Raw genomic sequence first — 18,142 nt, forward strand, 5'->3', positions numbered from 1 at the left:
CCGGCCGCATCGGCAAGTTCAAGGAAGTCCTCCCCACCCCAGCACAAACACGCACGCCCTCCCCGCCGGGGCCACGGGGCCTCCGGAAGCCCCACGCTGGGGCGGGGGAGACCGCCCTCGAAAGCCCGACGGCCCCCTGCCCGCGCTCCCTGCCCCCGTGGAGTGCCAGGCAGGAGGGTCGGCTCCGCCCAGCGCCCCCCCGCGGCGCCGCCCCCCACCAGACCTCAGGTCGGGACCCTCCGCTGCCCTGCTCCAGCAGCCAATTTTGCCCCCGGCCCCTGAGGGCCTCCTGGCTCCCACGGGACCCAGGGGGTGTCGGGCCAGGGCTCGGCGGGCACGGCCGGGGGTGGGGCGTGGGGGGGGGGTACCAGGCCCTCCAGGCTCAGGTTCCTGGGGGCCCCCGAGGGACGGCGGGGATTGGCCTCAGAGCCCCACCCCCGAAAATCCTGCAAGCGCAAGGTGGGCGGGGGGTGTGTGTGTGGGGTGGGGTGCCGGGGAGGCGCTTCCAGGAATCTCCAGTGGCGCTGCCCAAACGGCCAGGAATAGAGGGCGTATAGAGGACATATGGAGCTGGGGGGACCTGGTGGAGGGAGGGGTCCCAGTGAGGGGGCGGACCCTGCCCACTACCCTCCCCTTGCTCCAGGAAAAGCCACCCGCCCGAATCCACGCGGTCACCAATCCCTGCTCTGCTAGAGGTTCTTAGGCCGGTGACTCGTTCCCAAGCTCAGTTTCCTCATCTGTAAAATGGGCAGGGTAAGACCTCTCCTGTCTCCAGGGGGTGGTGAGCACTGAGCGAGACCACTAAAGCTCCAGCACGTGTCTTGGTGTGTGATTCCAAGGTCACGCCCGTTCTCTCCTCCCCTATCCCCACCAGGAAAGACCTGTGACCCTTCTTAAGGCCTCCTGGGTTGCTGCTGAGGGGTGGGGGTCCCCACCCTCCTTGCGTCCACCAGGGACGCCCCCCGGGAGAACCGGCCTCTGGCGTGGCGCCCCCTGCTGGCAGTTGGCGCATTCCAGCGCCCCAGAGGTTAAGGACACCTGCCCCGGGGGCCGGACGCTGGACGCAGCTGCGGCTTCCCGCCGGCCGGCAGTGCCTGAAAGGGTTAACGGCCTCGGAGGGGGTCCTTCCTTCCCTCACCCCTAGTCGATTTAGGGGACGCCTAAATCAGCTTCCCGGGCTTCCAGCTGCTCCCCCTACAGTCCCCTCCCCGGCCCCGCGCCCGCCTGGGGCTTCCATCTCGCTCTCTCAGATCTGCCGAAACCCGATAAAACATTTGGGGGAGATGAGTGCTGCGTATAAATAATTAAGACCACATGCATATTCGCCAACAAAAAATTTTAAACCTCCGTTCCGGGAACAGCCGCTTGTGTGGGGCCCGGGTGGGGCGGCTGAGGCCCGCCCTGCCCCACTTGCTTCTGGGGAGGGCAGTGGGGGGCCCTTCCCACGGAGAGCCCCTCCCAGGCCCCAGAGGGGCCGTCTCCCTGCCTGGCCCAGAGTGGGTGGGGAGAGGGTGGCAGAGGGGCTCTGAGCCCGTGCAGGAGATGGGGGAGACTAGCACCACCAGGCGGGTGGCCCTCACCCACCCCCTGGGGCCAAGCCCCTAGGCAGGGTCCCCCAACCCCAGTGCCAGACAGGGTCTAGACACCCTGGAGGCCCAATAAACGGGTACTGAGTAAATGGATGAATGAGCCAAGGAACTAACTGATCCCAGGATCCAGGGGTGTGTCGGTCCTGGGCTCTGGCAGAGGATGGGCAGCCCCCATCCCCCACCAGCTGCTGGCAGAAACCTTTTCCAGGTGCAGCTTGAGGGTCTCAGGTGAGAAGACTGGAAGAACTTCCAGAGGGAGTCAGGCCACAGGCCTGGCACAGTGGAGCCACCCTCCTCGCCCTCCTCTGCTGCAGGGGGCTCTGCGCAGATTGCCCTGGGCCAACGGAAGGCCTGCCCTGCCATGTGTGCTCCAGAACCTGCCAGGGCTCCCTGTGGATGCCAGTGTCTAATCCCATCCCTCAGGGTGGCTTTCAAGGTCCTCTGTCCCACTGGACCATCCTCCTGGTCAGGCAGAACTTGCACACACCATGCTGCATGCCTTTGCCAGAGCTGTCCCCTGGTGGTCCCCCGCACCCCCCACCCCCCGCCATGAAAATCCTATTCCTCCCTCTGGGTCTACTTCCCATCTTCTGAAGGAAGCCCCTCACACCCTCTACTATCAGCATTCTCCTCCACATCTATCCAAGTATTTCCTTAATGCCGGTCATGTTCCAAGCTCTCTGCTAGGGACCCTGAGAACGAAAGATGCGGGTCTTGCCCCCCGGTAGTCAAGTGACCGATGACAAGGGCAGCTCTGAGGTAGGCCAGGTGCAAATGAAATAGGGAGAAAAGGGCGTGTGCCTTGGTAGAAAGTTGAGGGCTATCATGGAAGGCTTCCTGGAGGAGGAGACAAGCTGAGCTGGATTCCTCCAAGTGCAGGAGGGGAGGAAGGCTAGGCCGTGCCTCCAGGCCCTCCCAGCACTGCCCCCTGCTGGCTGTCACACCCCTGTACTGACAGCCAGACCTCTGAGGCACGGGTTCCAATCCTGACTCGACGACTTAACCAGTGAGTTACTCTACCTGCTGGGCCTCAGTTTCCTCACCTATAAAGTGGGGATCATGGACCCGGCCGTGCGGAGCTCCTGGCAATCCATCCGTGGTCTTTTGTCCTCAGCAGCAGACAAAGCACCCTACTCCAGCCCCCACACAGGCTGCCAAACCTAACAGGTGTCCAGTAGATATTGACTGCTGGGTGGATTGAGGACCTTGGCGTTTTCTCCCAGATCTTCCTTCCTTGGCAGCAACAAATCCTGGCAGGCGGCACCAGCCTCGTCCCACCCAGGAGTCCGGGAATGCCCCTCATGCTCGAGATCACCAGCATCTCGTCCCGTTACCTGCCCACCCACCCAGGAACACGTGAGGCGCAAGCTCTGTCCTGCCCCTACCCTGGGCCCGCGGAGCGTGACAGATATTTGTCTGTGGAATTAAGCTCTCCAGCGGTGAGGTCCTCCCAAGGACCCAGGGCTGGAGAGCCAAGTGGGCGTGCCCCAGCAGGTGCCGGTTCTGTGTGTTGTTCTCCATTCCAAGGAAGAGATTCTTGGGATCCAGATCAGAGGGCCCAGCTATGGCTGCCTCTCTCCCAACCCCGGGACTGGGGCAAGCTCAGTCTTGTCTCTGCTCCCAACGGGAGCAGGCACCCACCCGACAGATGCCCAAGCCCCGTCTGTGCCCATGACACCTCCTGGTCCTTAGACCCCCGTCATCCCCATCAAGCCAACTCGAGACTTTTTGCTGCAGCTACCCCTCTAGGTCCCTAAAAATGGGACCTTCCTTCTTCCTGCCGTCCTGGACGGTGAGCTCAGCAGCCAGGTGCACAAGATAAGAAATTACAAGACCTCAGAGACAGTGGCTTTCAAACCTACACACCGTTTGGATCGTGCGCCCCCTAATGAGAAATGTTTGAGCTCATAGCTCCATGCGCACTCCTAACTCCATGTGTATGTTATTTAGAGATTATAAGTTTCCATGACAATACGAATCTATTAAGTAATTTTATTACTTATAGATTACTGTGTTATAAAATATTCCCAAAAGATAGACATCTTAAAAGGATGAAATTTAAATACTCAGCATGAAATTCTCCTCTCCAGCCCAGTGGCTCATTCTGTGCATCCCACTTTGGAGACCCAAGTCAGGAGGTGGCCCCTTGGACTCCCCAGTTATGATGGGGTCCCTGGCGCCTCCCCTACTTTGGCCCATTCCCTAGCCTCAAGCTCTAACCTTCCTTCTCCCCAAAGACCGCCCCCAAACTCTGCCACTATGAAGACCATGCTCTTCCTGACTCCAGGCATCCTGTCAGCAGCTGAGGAGCCAAGCCTGGGGTGCCCCCTAACAAGGGCCATCTTCCATCCTCTGCAGGGCTGCCAGGGGAAGAGAAATTAGACTTGTCTATGGCACAAGGGACAGAAGCAGGACCACTGAGGTAACAGTGGTAACAGAAGGATTGGGATTCCTTATGAGAAAAACTTCTCAGAGGTGTCCAACACATGGGCGACATCGAGGGGTGTTGCTCGTCAATGAGGGCCACCTGCCCCCAGGGTACCAGAAGTCTGTCTCTGGATCCAGAACCTAGTAGAGGCTGGGCAGCCATCTTACCCACGTCCCTGTGGCCTTGTGACCCTCTGGAGTAGTGGGGAGGGCCACCCAGGGTGGACAAGGTGGGCAAGCCCTGGAATTCTGGAGCAGAAGTCCTTTCCCATCCTTGCTTCCTGGGGAGAAGGGCCGAGGGAGTCTCCAGGCAGCAGACCCCAAAGCCCCTTCTGTGCATATGAATTCCATCCATGTCTGCTTTCCAGAACCTTCTTTGTCTGTCCTTCCCACACAGGCTCTGGCCCCGGTGGCTGCAGGAGCAGGAGATGGGGAGGCAGAGGAGGGTCGGAGGGGAAAGGCGCCCTCCCTGGGTCTTCTGCCAGGATGGAGGGGCAACGGGAGGAGCCCTGGCCGCCAACACGCGGGATCCAGAGTCCCGGGCACAGCGCCTGTGACCCCCTCGTCCTGAGGTCCTCCACGCCCAGCACGGGGTCAGCGTCTGGAACTGGAGCCACCCGCCGCTGGGCCACCGTGCCCATGCCCGCTATGTGACCCCTCTGTCCTCCCCGCCTGCTGGGCCGAGGGGCCGGGGCAGAGGCCCTGGGAACAGACGAGGGCCCGGCCGGCACGGAGCTGACCCCACGCCTCAGCCCAGGCCGGGTAACAGGAAGCGAGCGGCCGATGCCGGTAAACGAGCGAGATTCGAGAGATTAGAGGTCTGCTGCCTGATCAGAAGCCGCCTGGAGTTGGAGGACAAGTTCCTGGAAGGGGGAGGAAGCTGCAGCAGTAAATAATGCCAGACCCCAGACACTTGCCTCCGCTGACGGGGGGCCCCACTGGGGCGTGCAGACCCGGGCCGGGAGGGGGCAGGTGGGCAGGTGCTCAGTGCGCTCTGGTTGCAGCCAGAGCTGGGCGGGCCTGGGAAGGCGGGGGGTGCAGAGGGTCCCCTGGGCCCAGCTGGCGGGGCCTGAAACACAGGGGGGCTCCGAAGCTCTGCAGGAAGTCCCTTGGGCCCAGTCCCCACTGGGGGCTACTGCCCGTGCATACCCAGCCTCCACCCCCAGGGAGGCCCTTGAATGGGGACCCAGCCCTCGGGTTGCTGGCTCCCCCCAAAAATCCTCCCTGCCCCCTGCCCCAGAGCCGATTCCTGGAAGGCGGGTGGCTTCCCAGCAGGACAGAGGGAGCCCTGGGGCTACTGTCCCAGCGCATTTCCCAGGATTCCAGCCACTCTGCCCACCGGCTGCCAGGGCTTCACACTGGGCTTTTTGCCTCTCAGACCCCCGAGGACGCTGAGAAGCCCTTAAGACCTAGAGCTCCCCGTGGCCCCACCCCACTGGACCCCAAGGTGTGGGTGCCTCTGTGCAAGGGGTCAGACTGACCCAGCACCTCCATTCTAGAGAGGCTGAGCCCCCAGCCTTGCACAGTCTGGGCGGGACCTTGAGAGGCAGCAGCCGCCTCCCACTCCCACAGGGAGGAGGTGGTTAGGGGTGGAGGGACAGTGCTGGGTCGAGGAAGGGGCCTCCAGCCTGGCCAGAGTGGCACGGGCGGGCGCCGCCCGTTATGCACCAGGCACTCTGATGTTCAGGGGCTCCAAGCCTGCCCAAGGCCACCTTTCATTCCCGAAGCCACAGTGGCACTTGCCTCTCCATCCTCTCTTTCCCTTCTGACCAAGACCTTCCCAGCCCCACCCCAGCTGCCCCCTCCTCCAGTCAGGACACTGTGAATCCCACCCTGACCCTGGCCGCCAGCCTCGCCGGCCTGGACCGGGATGCAACAGCCATCTGGGAGCACAGCCACCGAGCCCGAGGAGCAAAGGGAGGTTCCTGGTGGAGGAAACACGGCCTGGGCAGCAGAGGGTGGCTTTTCTCGGAGCTGCGGTCTCCACGCCTCTACAGCGGGGTGAGCAAGTGGCTGCGGGAAATGATCCGTCAACCAGTGTCAACTTCATGGGAAAGTCAGTACTCCAAACTCGTGACGATAAGTTGGAGACCAGCATTGTGACCCCAAGGAGAGGAAAGAGCTCTTATACAGGACACTGGAAAGGGGAGGGCACCCTACGTTTAACTGACTTAAGTTATTTAACTAAGTGACGGGAAGAAGTGGTAATTTCTCAAGAATTCCATGGAAATGAAACGACAGGCCATAGAAAGGGGGAATTTTTTTTTTTTTTGCAACAGTATAACTAACAAGGATTCATGTACGGCATACATAAATAACTGAAAATCAAGAAGAAAAGACTAGGCTTCTCGAGGAAGAGGAATCCGAATGGCTGAAACATGAGAAAAGGTGCTCAATTTCCTTAGTTAGGGGAAAGAGTGATTAAAATCAGAGACACCGCCACACATCCACCAGAATGGCTGAAGTTACGAAGTCTGGTCATGCCGAGTGATGGAGAGTGACCAGCACGGGAACGCAGGAGGTTCGTCACTGCAGCCACGGGGGGGACGGTCTGGCCTTGCCGGGTAGAGCTGGAGATAAGCATCGGCTGCCTCAGCAGTCCCCCAGCCGTGGCCCCGCAGAGTCATGCACACGTGCGCCCCAGGAAGCACGAATGCTCAGGCTCGAGGTGGCACTGTTGGTAACCAAATCTGAAAACAGCCCAAGGTCCCGAAACAGGTAGAACAGAGAGAGAAACTGTGGTCTGGTCACACAGTGGAAAATTACGTAGCTGTGGCGAAGAATGAACTACACCTGCAACACGGATGAATCTTACGGGCATCGAGGCGACCAGAAGGAGCCAGGCATCTAAGGGCACCCACTGACTCAGTTTACATCATGCTCAAAACCCAGCAGCACTCAGCTATTACTGAGGGATCCGTCCATGGGGGAAAACCGTGAAGAGAAGCAGGTCACGATCCTAAATTCAGACAGCAGCAGTAACTTCTGGCAGAGGGAGGGGCTGTGAATGGCAAGGAAACTTCTGGAATCCTGGCCATGTTCTATTTCTTAATCAGAGTGGCAACGACACGGGAGTTCATTTGACATTTCTATTTATTTGTAAAACTGTACAAATATGTGTCATACACTTTTCTGTATTAGATCGTGTGAATTTCATAACTTTTTAAAAAACACGAGTGTGTCCGAGCGCTCCCTGTGCCGGCCCTGGGGATGCAGCCGTGCAGACCCCACCCAGCCCTGCCCCTGGCACTCACTGTCCAGGAGCTGATGGAGTGCAGATGAAAGTTCTGTGGTTTTCCTCAGTGCTGACAGCTTCAGGTCTCCCAACGGCCATAACCTCAAGCCCACCGTGAGCTGTCTGCAGGGTCTGCCTGCTGAGCTGTGGGGGGCAGCCCCTTCTCCCCTCGCTGCCCCCAACCTCTCCAGGTCTCCCACTCTGCTTGGAGTTCCCGAGATAGCTCTGAAGGCACTGTCACATTTCCTTCCCCAATCGGGGAGGCGCAGGGACTTGCAGGAGCTCTCTTCCTATCCCCTTCCCTGCCTCCCAACAGCACACGCGGCCTTGACATGGCATGGCCCCCCGGGGGCAAGTGTGTGCCTGGCCAGGGCCCCCAGGCCCAGCGCTCTGTCCTTTGCCACCCCCGAGACTGGGGAGATGATGGTGCAAACAGCTCTCCCTTAACTCTCAGGCTGTGAGGCCTGGCCCCGGGCCAGTGCCCTATAGATCCTGCAGGCTCGGGGCCAAGAGGATGGGATGGGAATGACATTTCCCCCAACCTGTTTACCAGGACCCAGGGCCGCTATCTCCAGCTCTAATCTGCTGCCTCCCTTTATCTCAGCGGGGCCAGCCCTGGGTTCCCAGCAGCGGCCTCCCCGCCGCTCACTTCCTGCCAGCGGCCCAGCATTACAGGAATATGCACGCTGCACTCGGCTTGTGCGTGTGTGAGTGTGCGCCCACACCTCAGAGCCTGCACCTGGAGGGGTGCAGGGAGACTGGGGGTGCCGTAAGTGGCAGCTACCCCAGGACTCACGTCCTGCTCCCCCGCCTGCTCAGTGTCCCCTCACTGCTCTGGGAGGAGCAAACAGACATCTCAAGAAGGCCAGGGAAGGAGCTATGTTGGGGACCCCCAGAGCTTCCCCATGGAGAGACCGAGGCAGGACCAGCATCTGCTCCTCATCCGTTCCTGGCCTCCTTCTGCACAGGGACCCAGGCTCCTCCAAAGTCAGAGCTCTCGACGTGGTCCCTGCCTCACACGACAGTGTCCACGCTGCCCAGGGTCCCAGGGCCAGGAGAAGTCGGGTCATCCACCCCCGCCATCAGTCATTCGGTTGGAATTACTGAGAACTGGGGGCCAGTAGTGGGCTGGGTACACAGGACACTCCACAGGCCGAGTGTCCCGGCCCCCGCCCATAACCGGCAGGCAGCGAGAAGAGATGCCACCAGCACCCCAGAAGGAGCGCCACCCCCTCCCTGTTGGACTGGGGTCAGGGACCTTCCCGGAAGAAGGAGCGTCTCAGCTGAGCGCTGAAGACGGAGACAGTGGGAACCAGAGACACGTGCCAATGTTGGGGGTTTCCGGGCAGAGGGAACGGCAGGTATAAAGATCTGGGGGTGAGAGAGAGGCCAGTACATTCGGGGAACAGAAATGTTGCAATCGGGCCGAGGGATGGTGGGAGGGAGGTGGCTGCAAGAATAAGGCCGGGGAGGCAGGGGCGCAGGAGCCCGAGGTGGCCTGGCCAAGGGCGGTGGCTGTGGGAGAGAAGGAGGAAGCCGAAGCGTGCAGTGGGGCAGGTCTGCATGGAGGCAGGAGATGACCCCACACCCTCCAGGGCTGGCTGCTGGTGAGGGGGCTGGGCAAGCGGCTTCTGGCTTCTCACCCCAGCCTGGGGGCTATGAACTGTCCCTCAGATGTCAGACGCAGCCAGGGACACACACATGCACACACATATATACACATACACATACATATATATATATATATATATACACACACACACACACACACACACACACACCTGGGTGCACCCGCCCACATACCCACCCCCCACACACAAGTGCACACACACAAACACATACCCACACACGTGTACACACCTACATAACTCACGCATGCAAATATACACGTGTGTACATGTGTGTACATGCAAACAATACGTGTACACGTGTGCACACATACATGCATTCATACACACAAACATGCCTACACAATCCCCCTGAGACCACGCCTTAGTCAGAGGGTGCCCTGGGGAGGGTCCCCACCCTTCTCCCACGATAGCCCACCCTTCCTGCTCCCTCCACACTGGGACAAGCCCCCACTGTAGTGAGGGGGGCTGGCCCAGGTGCCCTGGGACTGGGTAGGAGGTGACAAGTAGCCGCCTGGCAGAAGGGACCTCCGCCGGGCCCAGCTTCCCCAGGAAGAGGCCAGCTCTGGGGAGACAGCTCTGCTTCAGGAAGCGGGAGGCCCGTTTGGTGACCAGATGTGTCGCCTTGGTGGCATTCTTGGATGGCCCCAACCCCCTGTCCAGTCCCCCTCCCCGAGGTGGCTATGAGGATTAACAGGGAGGCTGTGGGCCAGAAGGCTGGGCGTACCGTGAAGAGCCTGCCATGCCCGGAGGTGGTGGGGGTCCAGCTGTTTGCCCCTTTCTCCCTGCTCCCCTGAAGCCACCATTGCTGCTCCAACCCCTCCCTTCCTTCCACAGAGGCCTCTGCTCCCCGCCCCCCACTTCCCAGCAGAAGGGCTGGAGCCAGACACAGAGATAAGGGGCTTGTTTTCTAAGGGCCCGGAATTCAGTGAAGATTGCAGGTCAGGGCCAGGGGGCCCTGGGGTTGGGGAGGGCACCGCGAGCCTTTCCTTTAGATGGGGGTCCTTGGGGCCACAGACCCTACGGAAGCTTGCGATTTCCGCTCTTTCAGGATGGCCCCAGCAGGCCTGGGGGGAGCAGTGGAGCGCTGCAGGGAGGTGGCGGGACCCTGGATGTAGCTGTGGGTTCCATCTCCACCCTGCTCACTCCTCCAGCCAGGCTGGCCTTCTTTCAGGGCCTCCTACCCTGAGTCTTTGCCCATGCTGTCCCCTCTGCCCGGAGCACTCTCCCTTCTGCCTTTGTCTGATTAACACCTTGCTCTGCGTTCAAAGTTCAGCCTAATCGCTGCTTCCTCCAGGAAGCCTGCCCTGATGCTTTGACTAGCCCCATTGCAGCTTTTCCCAGCATCGACATTCTCCCTCCCAGTGCTCCTCTCTCCGGCAGCATCCTGTCCCCACCCCGAGGACCTGAACTCAAAGGGCAAGCTGTTCTTGGGGCCTGCAGGAGGCCCAGTCCCTGCCGAGGCAGGGTGCACCCCTCAGCAGCAGCGCCAAGCCCCAGACCCTGGGCTGTAACCAGTAAGGATGATAACAGCAGCAGTGAGAGAGCGAACACTCTCACACAGCACTTCCCACCAGCCAGACGCCGGGGTCAGCACTAAACACACTAAGTCATCGAACCCTCAAAACAGCCCATTTGACAGTTGAGGAGGCTGAGGCCCAGAGAGGTGAAATGGTTTGTCCAAAGCTGCACACCTGCTAAGTGGGGACTTGAGTCAGTAGGCGCCCTTCACCACTACCAGAAGGACCTCTGGGTGGCTACAGTCCACCCCTCTACGCCAGGGGTCATGGGAGAGGGGCTTTCTATGCACCCCTCTAATTCTGCCTCCCATTATGCTCCATGAAATCAGACGCTCTGACCGGTTGCACAATCTTCGTGCCCCTCTGCCTGGCACCTAGACGATAGCTGGCACAGAGCAGGTGCGCAACAGATCCGTATTGAAAAACGTAAATGTTGGGAAGCTACTTTTCAGGGCGGACGCAACACAGTGGTTCCGGAGTGGACTCGAGACAGCTGGCCCTGGCCGCCTCCGCGCCAAGTGACCTTAGGCAGTCCATTAGCTTCTGTGCGGCTCAGTTTCCCACGGAGATGATAACAGTACTTGTCCTAGCTGCCTTAACGTCGGTACACTGCCTGGCATATGGTAACAGCCACACGAGCGTCTGCTCTATAAAAGCTTGGCCGGCTCGGTTTCCTCTTCGGTAAGCGGGACCCTCCCTCTCCCGCACGCCCGGCTGACGCTGTGCCCGCGGAACTACAACTCCCAGCATGCCGCGGGGCCCTCCGGCCGGCCCCGGTCAGCAGCGGCCGAGGTCCCGGAAGTCCCGCCGCGCCGACTCCGCTATTCGCGGTCGCCCTCACCCAAGAGGGTCGGGGCAGGGGGCTGGGCGCTGCCCCCGCCATGCTCCGCGGACTGGCTTGGGCCACGGCCCAGAGGCACCGGGCCCTCTGGGCGCGGGCGTCTGGGAGCTGGGCGGGGGTCCCGGCGCACGTGGTAGACCTGCGCAGCGACACGGTGACCAAGCCTGGGCCTGCCATGAGGCGAGCCATGGCCGAGGCAGTCGTGGGGGACGACGACTACGGCGAGGACCCCACCGTCCGCGGTGAGCCCGGCGTGCGGGCCCGGGCCGGGCTGGGGGTCGTCGCGGCGACCCCACAGCGCTGTCCGTGGTGCTGGCGGGAGAGGCTGCCCGGGCGCAGGGATGGCGGTCAGCTGGGGGCTGAGCACTGCGCTCTCCGTCCTCGCTCTCAGTCTGACCCATCGCCTGAGAGCCTGTTCGAAATCAGATTCTTGGGTCCCACGCTTACCTACTGAGCCAGAGTCTGCATGCTAACAGGATCACCGGGTGATTCATGGGCACATTATAGTGTCGTCCGACTGCCCGATGAGACGGGTGTTATCCCATCTTGCCGAGGAGGGCTCTGAGATGCTGAGCCAGGTGCTCAAGGTCCCATACCTAGTGAATGGCGAGGCAAGATTTGAACCTAGGTCTTCTCCCTCTAAAACCTATAGCTATCGTCCTGCACCCACCGCCTTCCCGCATGAAGACAAATAGAAAACCCATCTAGAAGAGGGAGTTCTCCACGGGCTGCACCTCCGAGGAGTGGGTTCTAACAACCAAGGGAGTGTTTCAGGACACAGTGACTGACAGTTCTACCCTGGGTTGAGAGATGCTGCCAGTGTGAACCCCTCCTATTCCTGGGGTGTGGACAACCCTCAGCTGTGCCAGGACATGCCATAGGGTCGCCACTTGAGCCCCGAGGGCCCGTCTTTGGGGTCAGGCAGTGATTGGGGCTGGTCATGCATCCAGCGACACCCACTGTTGCCTGGAACTTCAAAGATGCTGAGCCCACTGCTCAGCAGGCAGCCTGCTGAGAAAACAGTCACCACTGTCAGGGTGGGGGAGGGGCTGGGGTTGACAGGAGTCCACAGAGAGTGCCTTGGGAACTGAGGGGTAGGGGAGGCATGGGACTCACAGGGAAGGGGGTCTTTGCAGAGGAGCCCTCTTAAAGGATGAGTGGAGCCCCTGGCAGGGCAGAGTGCTGGCTTACCAGGTGGGGAACTGTAGAAACAGAAGCATGGTGGTGAGACAGGCATTCAGGATACAGATAGGGAATGTGGCTGGAGTGTGGGATGCAGGGGGACACCCCGTCCCTGGAGGGGGAGGCAGAGGCCAGATTCTGCTGGCCATGAATGTCATGCTAAAGGCTTCAGACCTGATACCACAGGCACAGAGGAGCCACAGCAGGATTTAAAACAGGAGCCAGAAGCCCCGCTCCCCTCCAGCCCCCCAGAGTCTCCCCTTCTGAGGGCTCCTGTCCTTCCATTCTGGGAGAGGAAGTCAGCAGAGAAACCGCAGGGCCCCACCTGCGAGGGGCTGATGGGAAAGGAAATGAGACAGGTGTGAGGTCTGGGTAGGATGGGGGTTCAAACCACAGAGTTTCATTGTGGGGGGAGACAGTGGCCCAGGAGGAGGCGGGGCACAGAGGGTTGACTGAGGGGCCTCTGGACTGGGATATGCGGTCCCCAAGACCACAGACTGCGCAGCTGGCAGACTGGGACTCCAGTCCTGCTTGGCCAGTCGCCGCAGCCTCAGGCAAGGTGCCCTCGTCCGAACAGGCTCATGGTTGTGAGTAACGCAAGGAGGGCTCTCTGAAAAGCTACTCTGAGTGACTGCCACTGTTGACGGAGCCCTCCCATCCCTTCCCTCTCCTCAGAGCTTCAGGAAAAGGCTGCAGAGCTGCTGGGGGTGGAGCAGACCTTGTTTGTGCCCACCAACACCATGGCCAATCTCATCTCTGGTGAGCGCGGGGGACTTCCGCTTGCCCTCCGGATCCATGCTTCTCTCCTTTGTGCCAGGGGCTGTGACAACATCAGTGGAGTCCCAAGCCTTCTGGATGTCTGTCGAGCTCACCCAGGGGGTGTCCCTGGCAGGAGATGAGGGAGGGGAGGAAGTGAGGTCAGCATGGCCTTGCCCCTCCCCTTACCCCCTCCTCCAGGGGTCTCCACGGGCCAGGCCCTGTCCTTCTCCCCGTCCTGTCTCTAGGGTTCTGTAACCACACCCTCCTCTGCCCTTTCTGGCCTGGGGGTCCTGCACTGTCATTCATGACTTCCCTACATGCTCCCACACCTTTATGAATTGTCCATTTATTTAACTCTCCAGTTTCCCAGTGTGTGCATGCCCTGTCTCCTACCGGCCCAGCTGATGCCTGTGCCCTAGGCTGCTTGTCCCCCATGGGGTAGCATCATGGCCGGCTTCTCTGTGCAAGAGATGCTGTGCATGTGGGCCGCAGGGCACAGGGGTGCCCACTGTGCAGGGCCCAATGATTCGGTGTCGTCTTCCTGGACTTGTGTAGTTCATGGGATGGTTTCCTGGCACATGGCAGCTAGGTGTCTTGAAGGGGCGCTGTTTCCTAATTGGCATAAGGCACTTGGGAGCTGGCTGTGGTCCTGGGGCTCAGCCCAGCCGAGCTGGGTGGGGGCAGATGGGCCCCCTTGGATTCGGTGCCAACACTGCCCCCTACCCCATCTATCTCAGTGATGTGTCACTGCCGACGCCGGGGCTCCCAGCTCCTCCTTGGACAGGAGTGCCACCTCCACGTCTATGAGCAGGGTGGGGTGGCTCAGGTAAGAACATGGCACCCCTCACCTGGGGCCAGCGCAGGGTGCTCAGCACTTCTGGTGGGAACCTGCTTCCTAGGCACAGGGTTGGGACCAGCAGAGGGGAGAAATGGCTGGGATGGCCACCTCCCCAGAAAGGTGGGAAGGAGAGCCGTTCTCAGACTGACCACGCAGGCGCAGCCGCGGCTCAGACCAGCTGCCAGGACGCTAGCCGTGCTTGGCACCCTGCTGCCCCCTAGTGGGCACTCAGGATACCAGGGCGGAGGGACAGAGCACACAGCGCCCGGGTTCCTCCAGCTCCTTAGCTGGGATGTCTGTGCCCAAGTCCACAGCACAGGGGGAAGGCTCCACGACCCAGAGCTTGGAGGAGCAGACAGGACAGAAGTAAGCGGCGCCACCGGACCCCTGGACCTGATCCTCCATCCCCCCTACACCTGCAGATCGCAGGAGTGCACTCCCACCCCCTCCCAGACCTGCCCCATGGCACCCTGGACCTGGCTGAGCTGGAGAGGATTATCACACGGGGACTCGGGAGCCCCTACTACCCAGTCTGTGAGCTCATTTGCCTGGAGAACACCCACAGCAGTTCGGGGGGCCGGGTCCTCCCCATCGATTACCTACGCCAGGTAGGCTGGCCCACCACTGTGCCCCGCCCCTGCCAGCTGCTGGCTTCCTGTCTCCCCTGAGCCCCTCTCCCAGAATTTAGTCCCCTCTGATATATGCTGTGGATGTCCATCAGCAGCCAGAACTGCTGTGGGAGGGACGTGTGTGTGGTCCTAGGCTGCGGATGCAAAGGGAATTAATGCCCCAGTTTAGGGCCCCAGTGCCCAAACTTCCCCCAAAAGAGCAGAGAGCCCCAGGGAGCTGAGTCCCAGAGCAGCGCCAGCTTGTGCCTGGTCCCTACCCCCAGCGTGTGAGGCTGAGTTCTGTGCTCAGTGGCATGAAAACCTGGGCCCTGACTCGGTCTCCAGAACTGTGCCTGCCTGGGAAATGGCACTGAGCGTCTTCCTCGTGGTCCCACTTAACTAAGATGAGGCATTTATCGCTGGGACCACGGTAAGCACTTGGTCCATGGTGAGCGTGCCATAAACATGAAATAAAACACTTGCCATTGACCACCTTTCACAGAGGATGGCACACAGGTCCAGGCAGCAGAGGCGACCGCTCAGGTCCCAGATGGCCAAGCTGGTCACCAACCTGGGTCTCCTGACTCCAGACCCTTTGTTCTTGCTCGAGGAGCCAAGCCCAGTGACCTTCGGGAGACCCATCCTCCCTCCGTTCCTCCTTCTGACCTCCGTCTGTACCTTGCCCCCAGGTGCGCCTCCTGGCCCGGAGTTACGGGGTGAGGGTCCACCTGGACGGTGCCCGGCTGCTGAACGCCTCGGTGGCTCTGCATGTGCCTCCGGCCCACATCATGGAGCACTGTGACTCTGTGTCTCTCTGTTTCTCTAAGGTGGGAAGCCACTGGGCCACCCCCCAGACACAGGAGGGTGGGGGTGCCTGCAGCAGGAGGTGGAGTTGGGTTCCCCAGCTCCTGGGCTGGCAGCTGCTGAGCCTGAGCCCCGTTAACCCCTCCCCGGACTGGGCCACGGCATCTGCCCTTCCCCATCCCCTTCACGCCCCCTCTCCTGGCCCCTAGAACAGACAGGCACACCCAAGGGGCAAGTACCTCTTCTCTTCCTCCCAGGGCCTGGGTGCACCAGTGGGGGCCCTGGTTGGGGGGCCCAAGGACTTCATCGAAGAAGCCTGGCGCCTCCGGAAAGCCCTGGGCGGGGGCATGCGCCAGGCTGGGGTGCTGGCAGCGGCTGCCCTCGTGGGACTGGCTGATGCCGAAGAGGTGCTGCTGAGGGACCACCAGAATGCCCAGAGATTTGCCAAAGGTGCCTGGATTATGGCCCCCCGCCCTCACTTCCCTTTGGTCCCAGGGGAGTACCTTGGGGGTCCCCAGCAGCAGGGCCCAAATCCCCAGCAGTGTGCATCCTTCGACTCTAGAAGGGTGAAGGTTAGCCGCAGAGCCACTAGTAGTGGGATCCAGGGAACTAGAACCCTGGACCAGGCTGCCCCTGGTGCAGTGTGGGACCAGTCAGCGCTGAATGGGCATCAGTAATTCTTGCTCTCTGCAGACAGAATCCAGCAGAGTGGAGCCTCTAACTTGGGTCTTTACATACGTTAATTGAGTCCTCACAACAACCCCGTGATGTCCCTACTTTCCAAAAGAGGAAACTGAGGCCCAGAGAGGTTAACTGATTTGTCCAAGGTCATACAGCTAAAAAGTAGCAGAGCCCAGTCTGGGGACTCCAAAGGCCACGACAGGACTGAGAGTCCCTCTTTTGCTCCTGCCGTGGCTGAGCTGCCCTCGCCTTTCCTGGTGCAACAGGGCCGGGTGGTGGGTGCAGTAGTGGGGTCCCGCGGTCAGGCTCCACTCACCGCAGGACCTGGGCCCAGGACTCCAGGAACTGGCGTCCCCCATCTGCTCCGTGGATCTCGCCGCCGTGGAGACGAACATAGTGATGGTGAGGGTGAACGGGCTGCCACCCGAGGAGCTGTGCCGGCACCTGGAGGCCGTGAGCGCTGACGAGGTGGCCCAGACTGGCCGTGCCGTGCGCGTGCTGCTCTTCCCCTGGACGGAGCGGTCGGTGCGCGCCATGTGGCACCGTGACGTCTCGGCGCAGGACACCGAGCTGGCACTGAGGAAGTGGGGGTTTGTGCTGAGGCAGCTGGGCCCCTGAGGATGGAGTGACCGGACCCTGTGCCCAGCTAGGATCACAGCGAGGAGTGGAGGTGTCCCCAGGGAGCGGGCGGGAGAGGCACGACCCGGTCATCCACTCGTCTGCTTGGACCACTTTACCTCCCACGGCACTCAGGGCTAAGCTGCCACCCATGTTCCTCCAGCAAGCCCTGAGCGCTTGTGTCCCAGACAGGGCGCCCACGCATGCAGGGACGGCAGGACCCCATCCCAGCGCCCTCCCCACGGCCCGGGAGGCCACCACAGCAGGGCCTTTGCTCCCAGGGACAGAGGGGAGACTGCCCGAGCCCACGAGAGCGTCCTGTGCTCAGAGGCAGGCGAGGGCCGTCGGAAAGGGACATAGAGATGGTGGGAAGGGCGTCACCTGCCGTGGGAGGGGGCCGGGGCTTTATCTCGTAGTCGTCTAATACGTATTTACTTTTTTACAAAATAAAGTTTTCTGCCTATAAAATAATATGTCTTAATTGTAGAGAATTTGGGACTGGGTCTCATTTTTAGCAGCTCCTGGGGTAATTTCGGCAGACTCGGGGGTTAAGACCAACCTCCTGCTCAGGTGACCTAGAAGACCTGGACGAAGGACATTTTTAAAAGTCACCCAAGAATCACGTTTGTTAACGTTTGTGTGTATTTCGTTCTGGACACATATGTAAGCGTGCAGCCGAGTCTGTGTGCGTGCTTTAAGCAGCGAAGCTGTGCCATCACATGGGTGCTCTGAAGCCCCCAATGGGAGTCCCGGGAGGCGGCTCCGCATGGCTTGAGCGGTGACTTCAGTTTGAGAGGGTGAGGTTTGAGACCCAGGTGCACGCAGTTAGGAAGCTGCCAGAAACACAGGTTTGGCGCTCTGGAGAGGGCTGGCCTGAGGCACAGATGCGGGATGGCCGCGGGGTGGGAATCCTGACAGCGGTGCGGCCGGGTGTGCATGGGAGGAGAGAAGCGCCCTGTGGCAGGCCGAGGTGGCCTGAAGCAGAGCACCCTCCCGCGTCCCCTCCCGCCCATAGGAGGTTCTAGATCTATTCTCTGGGGGATGCAGCAGCTGGGGCTCCCCAAGGCCTCAGAACTGCTCTCCTGTGCTTGAGAATCAAAAGCCAGCCAGCAGCTCTGAACCTCTGTCGCTCTGCCCCTGCATGGCCCTGTCTGGGCAAGTGCCAGCACGTATACACCAAATGAGTTACCCATTGCCATGCGACATATCACCCCAAAACGTAGTGCCTTAAAACAGCAATAATCCTTAATCATTTCTCGTAGTTTCTGTAGGTTAGGAATTAGGGAGTGGCTTAGCTGAGCATCCTGGCTTGGCGCTTCTCACAAGGTTGCAGTGAAGACATCAGCTAGGGTGGCATTATGGGACTAACCCCCCTCCAAGGAGGCTCGCTTACACAGCCAGCATGTTTCAGG

The 18,142-nt window shown here is 60.6% G+C and overlaps 1 protein-coding gene across 3 annotated transcripts; it reads left to right on the forward strand.

The window, feature by feature from the left end:
- Positions 1 to 11,121: 11,121 nt before the first annotated feature.
- Positions 11,122 to 17,198, forward strand: THA1 (threonine aldolase 1). Of its 3 annotated transcripts, none has more exons than XM_005597100.4 (7): positions 11,122 to 11,482; positions 13,098 to 13,181; positions 13,919 to 14,007; positions 14,442 to 14,627; positions 15,317 to 15,454; positions 15,689 to 15,881; positions 16,447 to 17,198. In XM_005597100.4, the coding sequence occupies exons 1-7, from the start codon at positions 11,281 to 11,283 to the stop codon at positions 16,728 to 16,730; spliced, it is 1,176 nt and encodes a 391-aa protein (XP_005597157.1). In that variant the 5' UTR covers positions 11,122 to 11,280; the 3' UTR covers positions 16,731 to 17,198. The 3 variants fall into 3 exon arrangements, with proteins under 3 accessions (XP_005597157.1, XP_070081978.1, XP_070081979.1); XM_070225877.1 differs by having other exon boundaries at positions 11,170 to 11,482; positions 16,434 to 17,198; XM_070225878.1 differs by lacking the exon at positions 15,689 to 15,881 and having other exon boundaries at positions 11,171 to 11,482; positions 16,434 to 17,198.
- The last annotated feature ends 944 nt before the right edge of the window (positions 17,199 to 18,142 follow it).

The sequence above is a fragment of the Equus caballus genome, chromosome 11 (genome assembly GCF_041296265.1).
Source record: "Equus caballus isolate H_3958 breed thoroughbred chromosome 11, TB-T2T, whole genome shotgun sequence".
NCBI lineage: Eukaryota > Metazoa > Chordata > Mammalia > Perissodactyla > Equidae > Equus > Equus caballus.